This window comes from Nannospalax galili, unplaced genomic scaffold (genome assembly GCF_000622305.1).
Source record: "Nannospalax galili isolate Female #2095 unplaced genomic scaffold, S.galili_v1.0 scaffold265, whole genome shotgun sequence".
Lineage (NCBI taxonomy): Eukaryota > Metazoa > Chordata > Mammalia > Rodentia > Spalacidae > Nannospalax > Nannospalax galili.
The window spans coordinates 1,145,193-1,168,084 of NW_008353747.1; the positions used below are offsets into that span (position 1 = coordinate 1,145,193).

The 22,892-nt window shown below is 49.9% G+C and overlaps 1 protein-coding gene across 3 annotated transcripts in view; it reads left to right on the forward strand.

Moving 5' to 3' along the window:
• Dscaml1 (DS cell adhesion molecule like 1) overlaps positions 1-22,892 on the forward strand; it is a 346,117-nt gene that overhangs the window by 273,842 nt on the left and 49,383 nt on the right. For all 3 annotated transcript variants that reach the window (XM_008850911.1, XM_008850912.3, XM_029554971.1), the window contains 3 exons: positions 17,870-18,069; positions 18,568-18,664; positions 18,780-18,908. In XM_008850911.1, coding sequence (XP_008849133.1) covers positions 17,870-18,069; positions 18,568-18,664; positions 18,780-18,908 — 426 coding nt within the window. The remainder of the gene's footprint in view (positions 1-17,869; positions 18,070-18,567; positions 18,665-18,779; positions 18,909-22,892) is intronic.

Here is a 22,892-nt window from a genome sequence, read left to right on the forward strand (position 1 = left end):
TGACCTGAGTTTTGATGTTCACCCAGTCAAGTGTGAGTCTGGGTGCTGTGATGTGAGTACTATGTGACTCTGATGAGTGGACTTGACCTCAGAGAACCTTGTTTGTCCAAGTTACAAATAACAGCCCAAGGTTCAGTTTGTGTCCAGCATTCAGCCTATTGAATATGTAAAGCAGCCAGTGTGGCCCTAGCTGGGCACAGGTGCAGCCACCAGTGACTGATCTTCCCAGAGTCCCTCTAGGGGAGCTACAGAGAACTGCAGGGTCCATGTGTGGTCTGCTCTGCACCTCCTGGGAGCTCCCTCCATGAACAATCCTGGCTCTTTATCCAGACAGGGAAGCCCTGCCAGGCAATCGATACTGAGGGAGCCCCTGGAGCGGAATCCCCGTGCTGGGAGCCTCCTCCCTCCCACCATCAAAAAGCACTTTGTCCTTAATAAAGCCAGGCGATCAATCTACATCCCTCAGCCAGGGAGAACCCAAGGGGAAGAGCGGCTCCCCTGGAGCTGTTCTTGCTAGTCCATCCCAGTTTCTCACTATTGGCACACAGCCCACCTCTCCAGAGCAGAGGAGTCCACTCCACCAGTGTGGCTGAGGGGACAGAGTGGCAAAGGGCACAGTAGTTGGGAGGTGAACAGTGTGGGACAAAGGCCTGTGGGACCTGAGGCAAGTCACCTCATTTCTATGGACTGTGATATTCTGTGTTGACTGGGACACACATACACATACACACACACACACACACACACACACACACACACAGACACACACACACACACACACACACACACACACACACACAGGTATTAACCCACCCCCACCCCCCAGGGAATGATGGGATTTCCCTCAGCACTCCTGGATCAGGACAGAGTCTGGCTGGTTCCCTTCCCTTCCCTTAGCCTAATTTCAGCTGTTTCTCTTTCCTGTCAGCCTCTCTCCCCAGCAAGCACCCCAGGGTCACATTTTCCACTCCCCTGCCCTCAGGCCCTCTGTCCCTGCCCCTTTCACACACAGTGTCTCTCAGCAACCCTTCTCAGCAGGTTCCTGGCTTCCAGCTGACTGTCACACTCACACTTTCCCTCCCACTCACATGCTTGGTTCTTCACACCTTTTCTCACTCTGATGCTCTCCCTTCCATCCTAGTCCCAGTCTCCCCAGTGACCTGCCCCAGTCACATGGAGGACCTCAGTCTACCTCAATGCCAGCAATAGAAGGCAGGCCCAAGGATGTTTGAGACATGTATGGGTAGAGGGTCTGACTGCCTCCTTATAAACCCACATAAGTCTACATGGCTCCTGGCTGCTGGAAGGTGCTCCTGTGATAATGTGACACTGTTGGGGTGGATGTTCGGGTGCCTGCCCGTCTCTGGAGCTTCCATTCTACCCCTGACTACTTCCATATAAGTAAGCATGCTTCTCTGGGTCACTCGCCCTCAACCTCTCAAGTCATATCCTCTCTTCCCTTCTTGTTCTTCATCTGCCCTGTCTTTTCTTCCCTCTACATTTCCCCATTCCTTTGATTGCCACTGAAAAGACAGAAGGAGGTCAGACCTTCAGGATCTGGGTCCACAGGTCACCAATGAGATGGCTGGAAGAAATCCTATCCCACCCGACACCACTAGCACTCTCTCTGGCCCACTTGCAGAGCCAGCCACAGAAAACTCATTTTAAAGCTTGCCTTGGTACCTCCCACTTTCAGGAACTGTTTGACCAGATTCAGCTCCACCATGTTAGACCTAAGGCGTCTGTGAACTTTCAGAAAGCCAACTGACCTTCATTCCCACTGTCCCCAAGCAGAAGAAAGAAAGGAAATATCAGAGGGACCAGCATGTCTTAAAGAGCCTTAAGAGCAAAGTAGACATTTTGTCCGGGCTCGCTTCAGGGGACATCCATACCACTGACCTGACAGTTTCCAGTGCTTATTCCTCAGGTTACTGACCACTCACTGGACAGGTCAGGTGAGCTCCATGACTAAGAGAGAAGTGTAGGCATACCCAGGTTCAAATCCCAGCTCTGCCACATAAGTTCTATGAGATCCAGAACAGTAGCCTCTGTGAGCCTGATGTCGTCCCCCGGAAACTTGCAGTTGTAACACAAGTGGCCCCCAACATCACAATTTTCATCCTTGATGATGGAACAAAAGTAATAAGCAGTCAGTAAAAACTGTACTGCAAATTCAAACTCTGTTCTTTTCCCAGGCTGGTGATATTGTCCAGTACTCTTTCCCAATGCTAGGCAGTGGCAGTGAGCAAGACTCCTAGTCAGACATACAATCATGAAGTAAACAAGCAACACACCAGTATAGCGTGTCATTAAAGTAGAATTAAGTAGAGGCCGGCTCCCAATGCCACAGCATCTCACATTTGATTCTCCTGTCTGCCCTCCCCTCCACATACCACCAGACACACTAGGTTAGGTATATTCAGTGTGTTTCAACCTAAGACGCTTCCAACTTATGACAGGTTCCTCAAGGTGTCACCCTATTGTAAGTCAAGGAATAGCTGTACTTTTTACTCACTGATGAGGTTTAAATGAGACCACGCATTCACAGCGATTAATAGAGTACTTGACACAAGATATACATCCAATCATTATTAACAATTGTTAGCTGAAGGGGCTGGAAATGTAGTGATGAGTAAACAGAGTTGCTGTTCTCAGGGAGTTTAGAATCATGAAGAAGAGACAGATATACACCCCACCCAAGTGGCTATAACAGAAGTACCCTAAAAAGCTGCAACCAAGGTGATTCACAGAGAATTAGAGATGGATCGTCAATTTAAACTCTGGGAACTCAGATGTATCCAAAAACATACAAAGCCGATGGTCTCTAAGTAAGATGTGAAGGATGAGGATTCTGACGAGAGTCAGGAGGGGTGAAGGTCATGCCAGAGATGAGGAAGCAGGGCAGCAAGGTCATAGAGGCAGGAGGTGTCTGGTTGGTGGCTGGGTTGTGGCTGCATGAGAGTGAATCATACTAACTCACACATGGACCCCTCATAAGAACCCAGACATACCCCTGTGTCAGGTCACTGAGAATTCCGTAACACGGTCCTACTGACACCTAAAACCACCTGGCCCAGCCAGGGATCTAAGGATTTGTGAAAGCAGGCAAGTGATTGTCCAAATCCTTGGACATTCTTGATGACAACTTTTGAGTGGCCCCCACTCTTCTCTGACCACAAAGTCTTGGTATGACTAAACTTGTAAATCCCTGAGCCCAGTCTTGCCCCTTCACCTGCAGCACTTAACAATCCTCTCCCCACACACCCTTCCCCTGACGTCCTGCCTGGGACAACAGCAGACAGTAGCTTTTCTCCAGAGAACTTGAGCTGATAGATGGAAGTCATCAGGTTACACAGCAAAAGCCCCACTCTCACCCCCCACCCCCGCCCAGCCAAGTCCACAGACTGTATACTGTGAGCTACCCTTCTCCCCTTCCAGGACTTGGTTTCCTTATCTATACAATAAGAATTCACTAAAACTAGAGAATCTAGTCCCTAGCTGACTCACACCACCTCCAGTCCAGCAGACCATGATTCCAGCAGCCTATGGGTCTTCTCAGGGCACCAGACTGTTGCCTCACAGGACTTGATTGAAAATAAGCATAATTAAAAGAAGAAAATACCATGTCCACAGAACTTCCTTTTATCTTCTTTTTAAAATTAAAAAAGAGAAAGAGATAATGACCAAAAGGAGGAGGAGGCAATTCCCGCTCCCGTCTGACACGCAGGGGAAAAGAAATCATCTTCAAAGAGAATTCTTCAGCAAGAGGCAGATTCAAAGCAAGCTGCTTCACTGGGAGTGAAGGGGACTTGCTGTGTTTTGATGCCACCATCACATAGCAGGGCCCTTCCAGACTCCAGTGGCCCCACTGTCCTTATTAGACAGATCTTCTTCCGGTCCCCAGACTCCCCTCTGCCTCTGTAAAAGCTCTAGTGACTGGTCCACAGTCAAAGCCCATGACCAATTAAACCCAGAAGGGCTCTTTGTTTGGTTTGAGTTTTGATTTGTTTGTTTAGCAAAATGTCAAACCAATTAAAGTAAGCTCCCAAGGCCTTCAGTTCCCACATACCTGCATCACGGAGAGTCAGATGGAAGGAACCTGACCATAGGTGGGAGAATGGAGGGAGTCATCCTAATGGAAGGAAGCCCTTGCCATATATTGGTTCACCTTCTATGACTGACCACTAGTCACAAAACCTTAAGAAACACAGCTAATTCTATGTCCCATGACCCTAAATGATCCTAGTTTCAAATTCGCCCGGTAGAAACAACTGTTTGTGAGACAGAAGCGGTATCTCCTTGGACCTGATGATGGGACCACTGCCTCTCCTACAGGGCCAGGAGTCACTGAGCCAAGGAAATGGCCACCCAGAAACCACAAATCTCTTTCCTGACCACATTTCTGATACTGACCTGAATGTCCCCACATGTGCCTCCAGGGCTGCCCAAGGCCTCTATTGAAGCACTTCTTCCCTTTCATGGACCCTCAACCTAAGAGAACCACTTGCAGAGCATGTAGATGGTACCAGGACACGGCAGCTGAAGCACAGATGAGTCCAGCAACAGAGAGGCCAGAGGTTCTCCTACGTGTTCCCTGGTGTTGAGGCCTGTCTCTTCACCACATCTGGGCTAGTCAGAGGCCAGAGTGCATCTGCTCTCCCCTGGGTGGGAAATTAACCCCTGTCACCCAGCTGAGACTAGGCCTCACCCAGCTGAGACTAGCCCCCACCCACTATGGCATTCTGTGCTGGGAATAGACTGGCCCTGCCTACAGGTCTAGTCCAACCACAACTAGCATCATAGATAACCACCTCAGCTCTTCCTTTGGCTCTTATGAACCCCCTGACCGGCTGATGAATGGAACAGACCCTCTACTGAATCTGAACACAGTGGGAGGAAAAAGTAGGAAACTGAGTGGTGGACAAAACTCGGGACCAAATGTTGGGCACCAAGCCCCCACCCTCACTCACAAACCTACTTGTAGAATGCCCGGGCTGTTAGCTCTGGGGTAATGGCCATTAGTCAGCCTCAGTTACCCAGCCTCAAGGTAGCCTATGCCAAGTCAAGGCATCTCCTCAGCAGGAAAGGGTAGTAGGCTCCCCAAATGCTAGTGACGAAGGGAGGAAGAGAGGGAAGAAAGGAGTAATGATTTCCATGATTTCCATGATTTCCATGGCAGTGATTAGCCAGCAGCCTCTCTGGCCTTATTGATTTCCAGACTTCACAGAATATGGAGCACCTGTGTCTCGTGCTTCATCAAGCAGAGGCAAGGATAGGCTAGATACTTCTCACTCCTGGGCCTCCTTCTCAGAGGAGCAAGTGGTCAACAAAGGCCTAGGGAGGCCAAAAATAAGCATGTTCAGGAGACCTGGTTCTGAGCTTATGCCCTGGCATTCAGAGAGATCACCATCATTCACTCTCCTTCACATGAACAAGAGGGTCCCATGGTGGCCCCAGGAGCCAGTTCCTGGCCCTGTCTTTCAGAAGTTATAGCCCAGATACTTCAGGGAGGAAGGAAAAAAATAAAGATTAGTGGAGTGTGGTAGCCCATACCTTTAATCCCAGCACTTGGGAGGCAGAGGCAGGCGGATCTCTGTGAATTCGAGGACTGGTCTACATAGTGAGTTCCAGGACAGCTGGAACTGGAACTCCAAAAGACAAAACAAATAAAAAATAAAAATAAAAGATAAAGATCAGTCTCAACTAAATGTAGAACAGCTGGCTGACCTCACCAGCAGTGTCATCAGAACAATCCATGTCTTACTCTAGACCTAGCCCCAGTGGGGACCTCTTGCAAAAAGAAGTCTCTGCCTAGCCCCACGCCCCCTCATCACCATAGCAACCCAGGTCCTCACAGGTGGGAGAGGTTTTTTTGAAAAGGAGAGATGTGGCCCTGCTCATTCAACCTCCACTCCCAATTTACAAGCATCTGTCCCCAGGGGTCTCACCTGGGCCACTTGCTCCCCAAGTGACATAAAATATACCATCACTTCCCAAGTCCCTATAACCACAGCACTGAAGAGTTTCCAGATGGGTCTGAGCTCAAAGGTGTCACTCAGCGTAGACATCCTGCATGCAGGGCTCTGGATAGTAGATGAGGAGATACAGGCTGTCAGGGCTTCCAACCCCTACCCCAGGGTGGGGAGCCCAGAGTCACTCTCAAATCATAATGAAAGCCCCTTTCAGTGCTAGGGACAGAATGCACTGTTCCATCAGTCAAACCATAGGCATGTTCTTGCAGAGTAGCCCATCATCCAGCAAGACTCCAAGTATTTATCTGCTTTTGGTACATGTGCATACATCCATGTATGTATGCGTATGTGTCTGTGTCTAAATGTGTGTGTGTCCTCCCCTCCTCAAAACACACTCCACCAGCATTCAATCACTGGCCCCAACCTAATGATCTTATCTATTAGGAATCATCTCCTCAAGGCCCCACTTTCAAAAGCCACAAATAAAGTTCCCACTCACTTGACACCTCACTATGGGAATTCAGTGTCAACACATGAACCCTAGGGAGATAGATGCTCTCCAACCATATCCAAACCCCGACAGTCCACAAGAGAGAAAGGTAACACTAAGTCTCCATCCCAACCTCCAGGAAATCATAGAATGGTTAGAAAGCTCCAGCAAGCCTTTAGGAGAAGAGCACAATGCTAGGTCAAACAAAGAAGAGCCCAGAGTGGATATAGAGCCAGACAGTGCTTCCACTCATTGCGGAAGGGTGGGACTGGGGGAAAGCCTTACAGGATAAACAAAGAAAAGAAGGGAAGGAGGGAGGGAGGGAGGGAGGGAGGGAAGGGAGGAAAGGCCCCCAGGGAGAAAGGGCAGCCTGAGCAAAGTGGGGTAGAAGCCTGCATGGGAGACAGAAGGGAGGGCTCCCTGAGCAGAAGATGGTATCTGAGAACTAGGGACTAGGGAATGGCACCAAACTCTAGAAATGATGTTATGGTGATAGGAATGACATCAGGATCCTGAGCAGGCACTAGAGAGGAAGGAGAATCTATCAGGCACTTTGAAGGAACAGTGCCAGGCCTTGGTGAATTGGGAGTAAGGCAGTCAAGAGCTTGAGGCTAAGAGAAGATGACAGTGCCACCCATAAAGATGAACTAGATGGTGAGGAGAGGTAGCGTGGTTGCTGTGGCAAGGGCAAAGCAGAGGTGACTGGATACCCTTGGACAGACCACTGGGTGATACTCCATCGAGATTTCTACCTAGAGCTGGATGCTAGGTCGCATGACCCTAAGGGACTCAACTCACTGTGGAACTGGCAGGTGTCTTTCCTGAAAGCAATGAGATTTAGGGGCTGAATACAGAATCCCTCTAAGTTTGCTGCTCCCAGAAACCTCCCACAGTTTCCTGTGGCTGCCACCAACTAGGAACCTTAAAACAACAGACTTACTCTCTCATACTCCAGAGGCTAGAGTCTGACGTCAGGGTGTTACTAGGCCTGTGCACCCATAAAGCTTTAGGCAAAGAAGCGTCTTTGCTTCTTTTATGGTTACAGCAAGCCTTGGATTCCTTCCTTGAATTGTAGAAGCATCACTCCTGTCTCTGATCCTCTCACTACATGGCCTTCCTTTGTATATCATGTCCACTTCTCCGTATGTGCTTCTTCTTAAGAGAATCCCAATTCTATGGGATTAAGGGCCAACCTGACTCCAGTATGACCATCTCACACTTTGAGTTCCTCAAAGACCTTATCTCCAAGTAAGTTCACATCGACAGGTTCAGGCCTTGGAAAGTCTTTTTGGAGGAGCTACTTAACCAACTACAACCCCCATGACCAACAGCTTTCAGGAAACTTCCTGGCACCCCACAACCACCCAGGCCTGAGTACAATCCTCATAGTCAAGGCCTCAAGCCCAGCTGATTCTGTGTTCATAACTCCATGGATGGGAGGGGGGTCAGCAAGCTGGGAGTCAAATCTAGTCAGCACTTATGTAGCTAGCTCCAGGCCACATCCTTCCTTCATTCCCTGTTTGTGACTTCTTTCACGATACTGGCCAGCAAAACCTGCAACACTAGCTACAGGACCCTTTATGGAAAAAGCCTACAACCCCTGTTCTAGGATGTTCGCAGGAATGACTCAGAACACCTTCTCCAAATGGACAAAGAAAGATGCACTTATCTCCTGTTTCTAAAAGGATTCTGGCAAATCTAAGCCATCTTTAAACCCTCCTCCCTACACCCCTCTTCAGCCTCCTAGGGCTGTTGGAGAGAGGCTTAATGAGCTAATTCGTGGAAAGCATTAACCATGGTGCATGCACATAATAAGCATTCAATAAATGTTAGCTATTATTATTACTATCTTTTTTCCCAGCAGTCTCAGCAGGGGAAACTTGTCCCCATCTCCCAACCCCCTCCTGCTCTTGCATGCCTTAGCAAGCAGCCAAGGGAGGAGGTGACTGTTCCTATTTTATAGCTGGACAGAAGAAGGCCTGGTGGGCCTGAGGGTGGGCCCCCCATGCAACAGAGACGAGCCTGAAATTTGAGAGTCCAAGGTCCCACCCTTCTCTGTGACCCAGAGTTCAGCATCCTTTGCATGTATGCACACTCTTCCTGCCTGGGTCTTTGATGCCTGCATCCTTGGGTCATAGCTAGCCATGGACAGCAGGAGTCTTGGGGGCCTATTGCTCCCCAGGCTCCTCCCTGCCTGCTCAAAGAAGCCAGGTTGTTGCTGCCACTCAATCTGAACTAATCTCATGCTTCAGGTGGAGCTTGCCTAATCAGGGGCGACAAGAAGCTAAAGCAGGTGCAATCAAATTAACAATGCCAAGGACTGGCTCTTTAAGAAGGGGAAACAAAGCAGGCACCAGAAGGCTCCCCCATCCCAAGCAGTCCCAGGGGAAGCCTTTAGCGCTGGGCTGTCACCAAGGCTGAGTGGCTAAGCAGAAGTTTCTCCCACCTCCCTGGTGTGCCAACGATGCCCCTTTGTGGCGGCTTATCTCACACTGCCAAGCAGGGCCTGTTCTTGTCAGGAGCTTGTTAACATGGAGGGAGATACAGAGTTGGCGGGGAGGAAGGGAGCAGACTGTAGGAAGGGGTCCCCCATCACCTCTCAGGTTGCATGTAATCCTTTCAGAAACAAGGCTCTGAAAGCCCCAGAGAGAGGATGATGAGAGCCTTCTCCCTTGACAGGGTGAGTGTGTGGAGCTCTCAGCTGTGCTCCCGTGTACCTGCTGTCTCTGAGAAATAGTCTTCCAGAGGGCAAAGAAGAGAATGTCCCGACACCCATTTCAGCTCCCTTAGGCATCCTATGAGATTTCTGGAGAGATTTTAGTTGGACTCTCAGAGAGACTTGGTGATGGTGAGCAACCCTACTTCCCATTCTAGATGGACTTTCAGACCATCCTGCCTGAGGTAAGGGAAGGACCAGAGAGCATCCAGCCCTATGGTACTTTACCCAGACCCATTAAGTCAGAGCCTCTGAAGGCAGGGCCTGCACCCATGATTGGTTTGGGTTTGGGTTTGAGTTTGTTTACTTAAGACAGTGTCTCATGTAACCCAGGTTGGCCTCAAACACACTATTTTACTGAAGATGACTTTGAACCTCTGATCCTCCTGCCTCCTGTGCTACAACAACCTGTTTACAAAGTGCTGGGGCTTAAACCTAGGGTTTCATACATGCTAGGCAGGCACTTTGGCAATTGAGCTACATTCTATAATGGACTTTTAAGTGGTTCTCAAGTATCATAAGGCCTAAAGCACTCCTGGACCCTCCCTCAGAATACCCACTGAAAAAAAGCAGACTGCTTTCCAGTTTCCAGGCCAATCCTCTTTCCTCAAGTCAGCCTGCAGTTCAGCCCTGGCACACCAGTGCCACGTACCTACTCTGGCCCTGCTTTCCTCCTCTGCCTGGTTTCATAGAGCCAGTAAGACCCCCAGATGCCATGGACCAGAGCCTGGCTCTGCCAGTTACTGGCCATGTGACCACTGGCTATTTGCTTCTCCAAGCCTCAATTTCCCCATCTGTGAGGATTTGATGGGTTAGTTCCCAGTTCCTGGCACATAGTAAGCCCTCACTCAAATCAATTATTTTCTATGATTAGGATCACATTGTGCCCATGAATGGCATCAAGGAAACTGTAGTCATCGTCGACAGCCAATGCCACTGTCATCGGTTTCTTCCCGCATGGTAGCTCCTTTCCATTGGGTAGTCATAGCTGAAGCTTCCCTCCCTTGTGGCTTGGGGACTCTCAGAAACAGCAGCTGAACTCCCATCAACAAAAAGGAGAGAGGGGGAGTCTGCCTCATTGTCCCTGCTCCTACCAGGGAATAGTCTCTGGTCCCCACGTACCCACCCGGGTATTTCCAGTTTTCTGTCTCCTTCCAGACTTCTCCCAAAAGTCACCAAGGGGATGGAGGAGGGGCAAACAAGGATAAGGCTGGGCTAAGACTAAACAAGGGGCATCGGTTAAGTGTCAAAGGCTTGATTTCCTTCTTGCTGCTCACCAGCTGTGTGACTTCAAACATCATTTATCCTTTCTGAGCTTCTGTATTGGCAAGGGTAATAGACCCTAGTATAATCTCCCTATCAGGAATAAGGCTCTCTGCAAAGCATTCCTTTGTTAGGAAGGGAGACCCCAGAAGAAGAGGGGAGCTAGGGAGCAAGACAGGGGCAAAGATGGCCAAGTTTAGTCCCTAGAACAAGGGTGAGATCTCAAGAACCCTACTTCCAAGACTGCGGCTAGTGACAAAGTATGTGGGTGCTGGGGTGAGTGACTGTCTCACAGTTTTTAAAGAATCTATCAGCCTCTCACATAAAATTAAAATGTAAATAGCAGCTGGTCTGGGCAGGACCTTGGGGTGACAGGAGCCAGCCTGTGAGTAATTTCACAGACGAGAACCAAGAACTGGTAACATCGGATTCTGACAACTGTCTTGTTTCTAAAATTGATTTCCTCTCCCTTGAGCTGGTGGCCCGGGGAGGGCCCTGGACTGTGAGGAGTGGCAGCTGCTGTCTGCTCTGGGTGCCCCTCTGCACTAGGTCTCTCTCTGCTCTCTGCTGTACCTGCCAATAAAGCTCCATAGGACGAGGGAGTTGGGGGGGATGGGCTTTCTACAGGCCTAACTGACAGTGGCTAGAGGCCTGAGGCCTGTTGAGACTGCCTGAGGCTTATAAGCCTCCTTTTCTTTCTTTCTTTCTTTCTTTCTTTCTTTCTTTCTTTTTCTTTTTTTTTTCTTTTTTTCTTTTTTTATTTTTCTTTTTTTAAGACAGGATTGGTTCCCCTGTAGCCCCGGCTAGCCTGGAACTCACTATGTAGACCAAGCTGGCCTTGAACTCACAAAGATCCACCTGCCTCTGCCTCTGGAGTGCTGGAATTAAAGGAGTGCACCACCATGTCAAGTTGGGGGCTACAGAGGCTCCTGCCCTGGGGTCTCCCCATCAGACCAAGGAACAGCATACAAGAGAGCATGCCTATGTTTACAGCTGCTCCCACTTCTCTTTTGTGTGGGCCCCTAAAACTAGGATCTCTGTCTGGCCCTCCCCCAACCCATGGTCACCTCCAGCACAGAGAGGCCACACTGTTTGGTGACAGTGGAATCCCATTTCTGAAAACTAGAGACTGTGTAAAAGGGGCAAGCAGACAGATGGCAAGAGGCAGCCAGTCCCTGCCACCACAGCTCAGAGAGTAAAGAGTAGCTTCTGGAAAGCCTCGGTTCCTCCTTTGAAGAATGGAGCTAATGAGACTTACTTCCTGTGGTTGATATCAGGAGAGATAACTAAAAATTAAGCGACCGTTTGCTGCATCCAGGGCATTGTGGGCACCAGGGAGACGGTGGAGCTAGTGAAGAAGCAACTGGGGACTGAGCTTCACTGAAGGGTACAACAGCAAAGCCTAGTTCATGGAATGTTGCTGCCGCATAGCACACTTTCCAGGACAGAGGATCACAAAAGTATGCATGTGTGCATGTGTGAAGGCAGTATACACAGGGGCACAGTGGGAAACTCCATCAGACCAAGTGTTTGGCATTGTGTGTGGGTTTATAGAAGCATAAGAGAAACTACTTGTGAATGTCTCTTGGGTATGTTTTGGAAATGTGTATATGTGAGTATGTGTGTGTATGTGTGTGTGAATACGTGTGCATGCAAGCATATGTATCTCAGTGTAAGTGTGCTATGAGTCCAATTAAAGCTCCCGAAGTTGCGTTCACCTGGAGTCTGCCTTCAACCCAGAAGTCGCAGACAGGAGACTGCATTTGAAGGGCCAGGGAGACCTCATGGACCAGAAGAAGAAGCAAGTGGGAGGAGGAGGGCAAGGAGATCAAGTAGGGCTGACACTTGCTGCCCCTGGCTCCCCTCTATGGTGGGAGGTGTTGTCTTGTTAGATCTAGCTGTCCAGCAGCCCCATTGGGCACAGGAGGGTACTGGAGCCTTTAACAGATGAGACAGAGCCTGAGGGAGGGGACAGAGGCAGAGTTCCTTGCTGTAGCTTGTTGGCTGGCAAAAAGATGCAGGGCCCAGGACAAGAGGTTAAAGACTCCTGTATACCAGGAGACAATGCCCTTGAGTCCCTTACTGAACAGTGATCCCCTTTCCCAGGCCATCTTTCCCTTCCTCCTGAGACGACACCACAGGGCCCCAGAGCTGGGCCTCAATTCAGCTTCATGACCCTCCTCTGCCATGCTCCTGCCTATTTGCCTCTAGCACAGGGAGTTCACTGATCCCTTGGCAACAAAAACTACCAGAAAGTTCCTTTCAGGCCTTTCTGCCCTTGCAGAGGATTCCCCTCACTCCTTTCATGCTGCAAATTGTTTCCATTATGGGTGGTCTGCTACACCCTAGCTTGCCAATGCCTCTGTCCAGTGGAAGCTCAAAACAAGGCAGAGCTTCATGAAAAGTCTGGCATTGTTTCTCTCTCTCTCTCTCTCTCTCTCTCTCTCTATCTATCTATCTATCTATCTCTCTCTCTCCCTCTCCCTCTCCCTCCCCCTCTCCCTCTCCCTCTCCCTCCTCTCCCTCTCCTTCCTCCTCCCACTCCTCCTTGTTTTCTTCCTCTTTGTCCTCTTTCTCCTCCTCTCTACCCCACCCCCCTCCTCATTCTCCACAACCCTCTCCTTGTTCACTATGTTGTTCAGCCTGACTCAAGCAATCCCCCTGCCTCAGTCTCATAGGTATCTGGGACTACAGGTGCACCCTACTGTGCCCAGCTTCCCTTCTTTCAGGATGTACAGCTGGGCTGCTCGGTAGCAAAGTGACCTTTGGCAAATCACTTCCTTGGACAGCCTAAGTTTTTTCCCCTTTTACAGAGTATTTATTGCAACAGTACGTTTTCTTTAACTTTAGAGTATTAACATATATCGTAGATATAAAAATGTCAGTGAGATATTTTGCATTCCTCTTCTTTTTACATTTCTGAAATCTGATATCTTTTCAGATGCCCAGCAAACTGCATGTGGCTCATGAGCATATATAGACTGGGTATTTATTTGGATGCTATGATTCTGTGACCCAGCCAGAAACATCAAGCCAAAAATGTGGTACATGTGTATCTAGCTAATGCTCCCCCGGAGCAGGAATAAAACATGAGAGCCTTGGGTATGGGAATAGAGGCCACTAGGGTAAGTCCTATATGTGTGTATGAGTACACATATGTCCCCACAACTGCTCTATGGGACAAAGAGAAGTTAACTTCAATGTGCTGAAGGCCAAAAAGTTGGTAGTGACAGAACTAGAACCCAGTCTTCCTGGCCTGGGAAGCTTCCTTCCAAGCTTCCTTTCTCCTCTCCCCAGATGGCTCCCCTGAACTAGCAGTAAGGAAAGCATCAGGGTGTGCTGCATAGCACTTGTTGCTATGACCATCAAGCCATATGGTCAATGGGAGGATGGGGGACCCAACCCCAAATATGGCTGTTATACAGGAATGAAAGGCCAAAGATCTCTGGGGACCTTGTGCCCTCTGACTGCTCACATGTCTCTCTCTGAGTAGCCCTGACCTGGAAGACAGTGGCCCTAAAGTGGATATGCAAATTGCGCACTGCTTAAGGGAATGCAGCCTAAGAATCTGAAACCTGGTCTATGCTCCACTGAGCAAGCTGTAGGACTGGAATGAGACTGCACCTGGTTAGAAGGCATCTTTACACTTCCTACAGAGGCCCCTGACAGGGTGCTGCAGGCCTGCTCAGAAGGCAGAACAGGAGTGTGCAGAGTTCTCATTTTGGCTCAGAGCTGTAAAGTTCTCCCACCAAAGACTCTTTCTTCCCCTTTTTTCCCAACTAATGCTGACCCTGTCCCCATTCCCCCACACATACACACGCAGACTTGGGAGCAGGATCACCCCTCCCTGGCCTGCCTCAGGGCCTGGATACCCAGGGGCTTAGACTCAGGCCTTCCTTATTCCCTGTGGGAACTGCAAAAGCAGCTGGGGCTCCGCCACCCCAGCATTCCCACCCTCCCATAAAACATGGAGGCATCTGCAATGCAAGGCCTGACTTGTCGATGTAAAAGCTCACTCTATATTCCACCCAGGTTCATACGAGTGAATTATGCAAATCTTTGATGGAAAAATATTCCTGCGCACATCCTTAAGAGTGTAAAACCTTAGTCAATAATTCATACTCGGATGTCTCTGACTGCAGGCTTTTTCTTCATTATAACTTACACCTCGTTATTTGTCTTTCGCATTTTATTGTATATTCTGGTGTAATGCTGTGCATTATGAAGTTTATCTGCTTCATTATTTGATAAGCCGAGGCTGGGGAATATGCTGAGACACTGGTGCAGGGGGCCTGGGGCCAGGGCTGCCCCCAACATTAGATCTCATACAATGAAACCTCAGAAAGGATGACTGGCTATGAGGTCTGACCTCAGGGAACTGGGAGATACCCTCCATGCCCCACCCCCTGCACCTGTTCAAATGTCTCTTCCCCTCAGCTGGTGTCTGAGGTTGCACCCCTTCAGATCCATGCTTCCTTCCTTTCTCTAAAGGCTTCTTTGGCCATAAAAGCCATCTGTCTCTGGAGAGTTGGCTGAGATCAGTACCTATGCTGGTCATTAAAACTGGAAGAGGAAAGCAGGGCGTAGTGGTGCACCCCTTTGATCCCAGCACTCAAGAGGCAGAGGCAGGAGGATCTTCGTGAGTTTGAGGCCAGCCTGGTCTACAAAGTGAGTTCCAGGACAGCTGGGGCTACAGGGAGACCCTGTCTCAAAAAAATCAAAAAAAAAAAACTGGAAGAGGAGGTGGGTCTCAAGAGATGACTCTGTAAAGTGTTCAGTAAAGTGCTTAAACCTGAGTTCAATCCTTAGCACCCATGTTAAAAAAAAAAAAAAACTGAGCATGGTGGTATGTTTGTAATCCTGGCACTGGGGAGGCAGAGACAGGAAGCTCCCTGGGGTTTGCTGCTGGCCAGGCAATCTAGCCAAATCAGTGAGTTCCCAGGTCCTGTGATAGAACCTGTCTCAAAAACTAAGGTGGAGAGTAATTGAGGAAGACACCCAATATCAATCTCTGGCTTCTGTGTTGTTCTAGCCTGTTTCTCCATTGCTGTGACAAAACACTCTGACCACTACCAACTTGGGGAGGAAAGGGTTTATTCAGCTTACATCTCCCAGGTCACAATTCGTCAGGGAGCCCAAGGTAGGAACTCAGGGAAAGAACCTGGAGGCAGGAGCTGGAGCATAGGCCATGGAGGATAGCTGCTTACTGACTTGCTCCCTGGCCCCTGCTCAGCCTGTTTTCTTATGCAACATAGGCCCACCTACCCAGGGGTGGCACCATCCACAGTGGGCTGGACCCTCCTATATCACTCAACAATCAAGAAGATGTCCCACAGACATGGTCACAGGCCAGTCCCATGGAGGCAATTCTCCAACTGAGGCTCCCTCAACCCAGGTGTGTCAAGTTGACACTAAAGCTATCCAGCACATGCGTGTACACACACACATACACACACACACACACACACACACACACACACACACACACACAAAGTAAAACTAGAGGGAACATAAATCCATGAGGACACTGGGGAGGGCAAAGAATTAAGGGAACCATTGGAAGAGAACAGACTATGTCAAAAGATGTGGCAGGAACCCACTTTTGAGTCAAAAGAAGGTAGGGTCCTTTTTATACCATTGTTCAAGCAAGCCAGTGATGGTCAATGGTGAGCTCTTCTCTGATCTGCAGAACCCAGTGTGTGCAGGCTCCCCCCCTCAATGGAAGAGGTGTGGGAGCAGGTGAGTGATCTGATTCTTATGGCCAAGTACAGCCCCACCCTATTTGCTACTGAGCACCCTCTCAAGAGCCACTGAACACTTTCTAGCTGATGAGGAAAAAAGGGCAAGGTCAGTCCTCCAGCTGCATAAAACCCCTGATCTTCCCAAGCTGCCCTGCAGACTGCTATCTCTGAACCCTGACTCACTCAGTCCCCTTCCCCCAGTGCAGCAGCCTCTCAGGCCTGAAGGTGGAGCCTGTCTTCTCCCAGGCTGGTGCTGCCATTCCTGATTACAGCACTGGCTTGTGGACTCCTCCTTTCCACTGATGTGGGACCCCCAATGCCAGAGGCTATGTGCCTCCTCTTTATTGTTGGTTCAGACCCCCCCATACTAGATCTTAACAAATGCTTGTGGCAAATGTAGATTGTGCCTTCCCAGACACCCCTAGGAACACTACTCAGATGTCTGACATGCCCATGCTGCTTACACCTTCCCTTCTCCTCCATCCAGAGGTAAGGACCCTGACACATTGTGGCATGTGTCCCCCCAGGCCTTGCACAATGTCTGGCAATACCCTGGGTGCTAGCACATATTGGCTGAATTACACACAAGACAGGGGCCATGACTTCAGGGGCTCCACACCATGCCCTCCCCCTGCTTCTGGTCAAAGCACACTGGCCCAAAAGAGGCCCAGGAGTTGGCAAGATTCCTTGCCAAGGGCAGTGGGAGGGACCTCCTCTGAAGACCATCCAGGGCCTTGGCTCTGTCTTGATGAAATGGTCAGGTTGGCAGGTGGTGCAGGGCAGAGTGGACCCCAACAATGTTTCTGGAAGGTCTTACAATGACACTACCAGGGCCTCCTATAGAATAAACAAGAGCTAAACATACCTCAGCCACTCCGGCAAGCAGAGATCCTAGCTTTCCAGCCTGACTCTGAACTCAAGAGTCCACAATGGCCCCAGAGGTCTGCAGATCTGGTTCAGTGGGGCTGTGAGTTTAAGTGGGAAGAAATCAAATCCTTTTTACATTAGTCTCTAGCTGAAATGCAGTATTTCCTTCCATTGTGAACATAAGCCCAAACCACAGCAGTAACGGGTGTGTGTGAGACTGTCACCCATAGAAATCCACAGATATTTTCATGTCATGTCATATTTATTGTAGATTTCTCAAAATATTGTTTGTACTCATCACTGTTACAAAAGCATGATAATATAAGACAGTAATTATAAGGCCTGCCGCCAGATCTTATTTCATAAAGAAGAGGATAACATATTGATGTGTGATAAACAATATCCAAAGTTTGCTTGTCAATGTTTTTAGTATTTGCATAACCATATTTCAATAGAACTGGTTTTCTTTGTAACTATGTTGTGCATGTAAAAAATTGGCATTGCTAGGGGGTTCCCGGGAACAAAGAAGCCCAGGACAGGAAGAAGGTCGGGCTAGGCACAGATGCGGAGGGGGGGGGGGGGGGACGACGACGACGACAGGCAAACAGGGTTCCCTATTCTCGCTCTTACTAGAGCCTTTGTTAGAAGGGAGGTCACCCCCAAAGGGCAAAGGGCGAATCCTTGGGGGCGGGGCATCCAGGGCAGGGTTTGGGACATGGTATACGGAGAGGCGGGGTTAGCAGAGAACAGCCTGGCTTCTGCCATGCCAGCACCTCCCCCAGGTTGGTCTCGGGAAGCTCACTACCTCCTTCTTCCATAGTCCCAGCCATGATCACTTCCCACCCCAACACCACCATCGCCATCAAGGGCCATGCCAAGGAATTGAACTGCACCGCAAGGGGCGAGCGGCCCATCATCATCCGCTGGGAAAAGGGGGACACCGTCATCGACCCTGACCGCGTCATGCGGTATGCTATTGCCACCAAGGACAATGGCGATGAGGTGGTCTCCACGCTAAAGGTGAGCACCCAGCCCCAGGCCCAAGGTCCAGAGAACCCCCACTGCATCCATATCCAAGAAGATGTAAATAAGGAGGCTGGGAGCCCTTCCCTGCACCCGTAAAGTACCTATAGGTTTTACCTTTGCCCTTTCCCACTCACGAATCCATACCTCAGAACCTGAACCTGTCTTCTTTCTGACAATCATAGCCCTCAGTGTGTAGGTTCCTCAGTCCTCCTTCCTGCCTAGAATTCCTGGGCTCCACTCTGCCTCCTGAGACCCCCACAGCCTCCTCTCACCTTACATGTCCCTTCAGCCCCTCCCTCTCTACATAGACCCCTCCATAGGCCCATCTCTGACCCTCTGGAAAGAGAAGCCCTTGACAGAGCCCCTCTGAGTCCTCCCCCCGCCCCGGAACAACATGACTTTGCCAATTCCCCTGGAGTAACCCCCACTCACTGATGGTTCTAAAAGACTCTGCCTTTCCTCCCTCTCCTGTCCCTGCTGGCTGTCTTCCAGCTCAAGCCAGCTGACCGTGGGGACTCAGTGTTCTTCAGCTGCCATGCGATCAATTCATATGGGGAGGACCGGGGCTTGATCCAACTCACAGTGCAAGGTATACTCACCTGACCTGTACACCTGCCCTCCCCAACCTTCTAGCAGCTAGAGACCCACAGCTAAGCTCCCTGATGCCGTCTCACTTCTTTTCTTCCCCCACTGCCACCACTCAGAGCCCCCTGACCCCCCAGAGCTAGAGATCCGGGAGGTAAAGGCCCGAAGCATGAACCTGCGCTGGACCCAGCGATTTGATGGCAACAGCATCATCACTGGCTTTGACATTGAATACAAGAACAAATCAGGTGGGTGCCAAGGTAGAGTATGAGGGCTTGGCCTAGTGTGGCCCCTGGTGGTACACAGCTTGCCTGGGCATCTCTGGCAAGGCAGCCCCAGGGCAGCACCCACTCCACCTAAGGCAAATTTTCCAGCATACTCTAGTGTACAGGCATCTGGGGCTTCCAAAAGGAGGAGATAATGGCTAACCTAGGCAGTCAACATGCAGACTGAGACACACACACACACACACACACACACACACACACACACGGCCCTTCTTTCAAGGATAGTTCCTTGGACTAAGGTTCTCAAGTGTGGTCTGATTTATAGGTACTGAGCCCAGGGTTGTGGGCGTCTTCTGTGGGGATGTTGTGGGTTTGCAGGCTCACCTGGATGCTCTTGGTTTGGGATGGTGAGGGTGCTAGAGGTCAGTAAGTTTGGATCACTGGAGCATGTTAGTCCTGGGAAACCCTGGATCTGAGTCCCTACTCCCAGAGCCTTCCAGAGCCTTCTTGTCCAGCCTAGCATGCTCTTACTGCTGCCACAACACTGTGAGGCACTGTGGGGCACAATGCACACCAGGCCATACTGTCAGGTGACAATAGTGGGCACAGGGGCGGGTGCAGCACAAAGAATAAAAGGACACCTGTGTGGCTTCAGGGCAGAAGACAACAGACTTCCCCCTCCACTCTTTTTTGTACCTTTCAAATTCAATATTATGTATCAACTTCTCAAAATCCCTTAAAAATGAAACACAGGAGCAGCCTGGGGCCCTCAGCCTTTTTCTGCCCTTCTGTCAACTCCAGTTCATCTACTAAATCTTAGCTCAGATCTCAAGTCATGCTCTCTAGATCCTTCCTGCCTCATGTAACACGGCACATGGCCTTGGTTGGCTGGCCCTGCCTCTTTTGATTGGCCAGGCACCTCCCCTGTGGTACTCACAGCATCCAACACAGGGCTGGCCACATGTGGAAGTTGGACAAATGGTGTGGAGTGAGCTTAAGGCAGACACTGGAAAGTGCATCTCAGAGCTGATGTGCTCTGGAGTTGCCACCTGCCCAAGGCACAGCCTGTCATCTCTGACACAGGTGGTGACCCAAAGATGCTTCCAGTCTAACTGTGGTCAGTCGCCCAGAGTTCACACTGAGTGTAGAGGGCAAAGGATCGAGTTCAGCCACGAAGGTCATCAGGAAAGGCCACCATCTACCCCTTTGTGGACACTTCACTAAGCTGGGTCTAGAGGACTAACAAGCAAAACACACTCCGTCCAGAGGAAAAAAGGAAGGGCAGAGCCAAGCAAGGGTTCACAGACCACCATTCATGGGCACTATTGCTACAGATGTGCTTCGGAGCAGGGTTGGGAGGAGAGTCTCCCACCAAGCTGAGCTTCTTGGTGAAACGACTATGTCTGAGTTCCCAAGAGGCTTGAAAACCACCAGACCCCTCTACACAGGTAGAAACTGGCATTCAACAGTCAGGCAAAGTGGACCTTACAGCCCTGCAGGTGGTTATAGTGAAGAGAGAGAGGGGCAAGAAGGGACAAGAAGTGTACGTGTGTCTGTCTCACAACCAGGCCTGAAACTGAATACAAACCTCCCAGGAGCAAACATCATTTCTGTGTGATGGGCCCATCCCATCTCCCCACTGGGTTCATCCCATCTCCATCCCTGGGGTGGGTAGCAAATACCTAAGCAATCCTGGCTCCCCTGTCCTGTGTTCCTTTTAACTTCTGCCTTGCCCTCCTCTCCCACTACCCTGTTGTCTGCTTGCACGCACGCACACACACACACGCACACACACACACACACACACACACACACACACACACACACACACTTCTTTTTTTAAAACATTATTTATAGGCCAGGCATAGTGGTGCATGCCTTTAGTCCCAGCACTTGGGAGGCAGAGGCAGGCAAATCTCTGTGAGTTCAAGGCCAGCCTGGTCTACATAATGAGTTCTAGCTAGAGCTACAGGGAGACCCTGTCTCAAAAAAAAGACAAAATAAGAAAAAGAGAAAGAAAAGAAAAGAAAACTTTATTTACTTATTTATTGAGACAAGGTCTCACTATGTAGCCCTGGCTGGGCTGGAACTTTCTGTGTAGACTGGGTTGGTTTCAAACTCGCAGAGATCCTCCTGCCTCTGCCTCCTGAATGCTGGGATTAAAAGCATGTGCCTCCACTCTAGGCTCACCAACCTCTTCAATGTGTGGGAAGCCTTCCCAGGGCACTGTTCAGCAGGGTACCACAAAGAATACCACCCACCTAGGAGGCAATCCAGAGGAGAGATGGCTGGGAAAATGCTGTCCTCAGAACACATCCACATCTCTCCTCCCACCCACCCCCAACCCTGGCCTCCTCTGGCTCTCCTACAGGGGGAGAAACTGTATAGCTCACCCCAGAGCAGGAGTACCCATGTGGGTAGGTAAGGCAGAGAGGCTGGAAGCTAAGCCTCACATGAGCCCTCCTACAAGGGCTTTGCACACTTAGAAGTCCAGAGGCCTGAGAAGGTAGCCTTCATTCTAACCACTCCAGAAGAACTCACCCAGATAGGCATCTGGCACATCCTGGCACTCAGGAACAAGAGCCCCATGGGAAATGCAGTGTGCTATCACCCAGACAGGCAGGGGGTATGAACAAAGCCCAGCTTCCCCTTCTGTAAAATTGGAGCAAAATGCCTACCTGAGAGAAGGAGTCGTGGAGGATTCAAGAAGCCGCTAGCATAACCCTAGAGTACACCTTTGACTAACTCCCCCTTCCCCTCTAACTGAGGCACCTCATGAGGCAGTTTAGAGCCCTGTGGGACTTGCTGACTGAAATATATGTCTGTCAGTCAGTCACACAGATCAAGTGCCAATCTTCCTCTTTTGCAGACTCATGTAGCAGCCATGTGGTAGAGAAGGAGAATGAACTAGGAAGCAGTTTGTTGCCCTTGGAGCATTTATGGAGTGGCAACATGAACTGAGTCAAGAATCATCCCCAAACTACAGGCTTAAGTTGACCAAGTGTCAAGGTTGTGTGACCTTTAACAAGTACTTAACATCTTTGGGCATCTCTAATTTTCTTAGGAAATGGGGTGCTTTTTTGAGACAAGGTCTTATCCTGCAACCCAGGCTGTCCTGGAACTCTCTATGTAGCTCAGGCTATCCTCAAATTTGCTATCTTCCTGCCTCAGTCTCCCAAGTGCTAGGATTACCAATGTGCACCACCATGCTCAGTGAACCAATTTCTTGCTTTTCTTTTGTTTTTTGGTATTAGGGATTGAGCAACCCAGGGCCTCTTGAGTGCTAGACAAACTAACAAGCTGCAACCATAATGCTTGGGCATCTCTTTGTCTGTAAAATGGAGACAGGAACCCTTCATTCTCAAGGAGGTCGTGAGGATGAGGGAGTGTGGTAACAACTGTATGACACTGAACCTGGTACATTGGAACCTTCCATGGATCTCTGTCTTGTGTCTCTATTCTCTTCCCTTCTGCCTCCTGCCCCAGACCACACCCAAGCTGGGTCCCGACCATCTGCTCACGCCCCCCCCCTTCTCCACCACCCTGTTTCTTAGCCAGGTTTCCTACCATGTTGCTCATTGTGCTAATTTTCTGAGGGAAATTACCAAGCCTGCCCTTTTTCAGCCATTGCACTCATGCTGTCTTCTCCCGGCCCCAGGCAGCAGAGTAATAATACATGAATGCTGAATGATAAATAGCACCGTCCACACAAATCTATCAGATGGTGCTGTGCACATTGAAAAATGCAGATGCCACATTTTGCCCCCATTTGCCAAGCACAGAGAAGGAATGGGCTTGTCTGAGGATAAACCTCAGAGCCCAGAAGGTTGTCTTATGGGCCAGCTGGCTCATGGCTGTCCTAGCCCCATGGCCAAAGCCACCATGGTGCAGTGTGTTGTTTGTGGGAGTTGAGGTGCTGTTGGTGCTGAGATGTGCATCAGTTGCTGTTGTGACCCACAGAATATCTTCTCTGTGCTACAGAGGGAGCACCATGGGCCTGGGGCG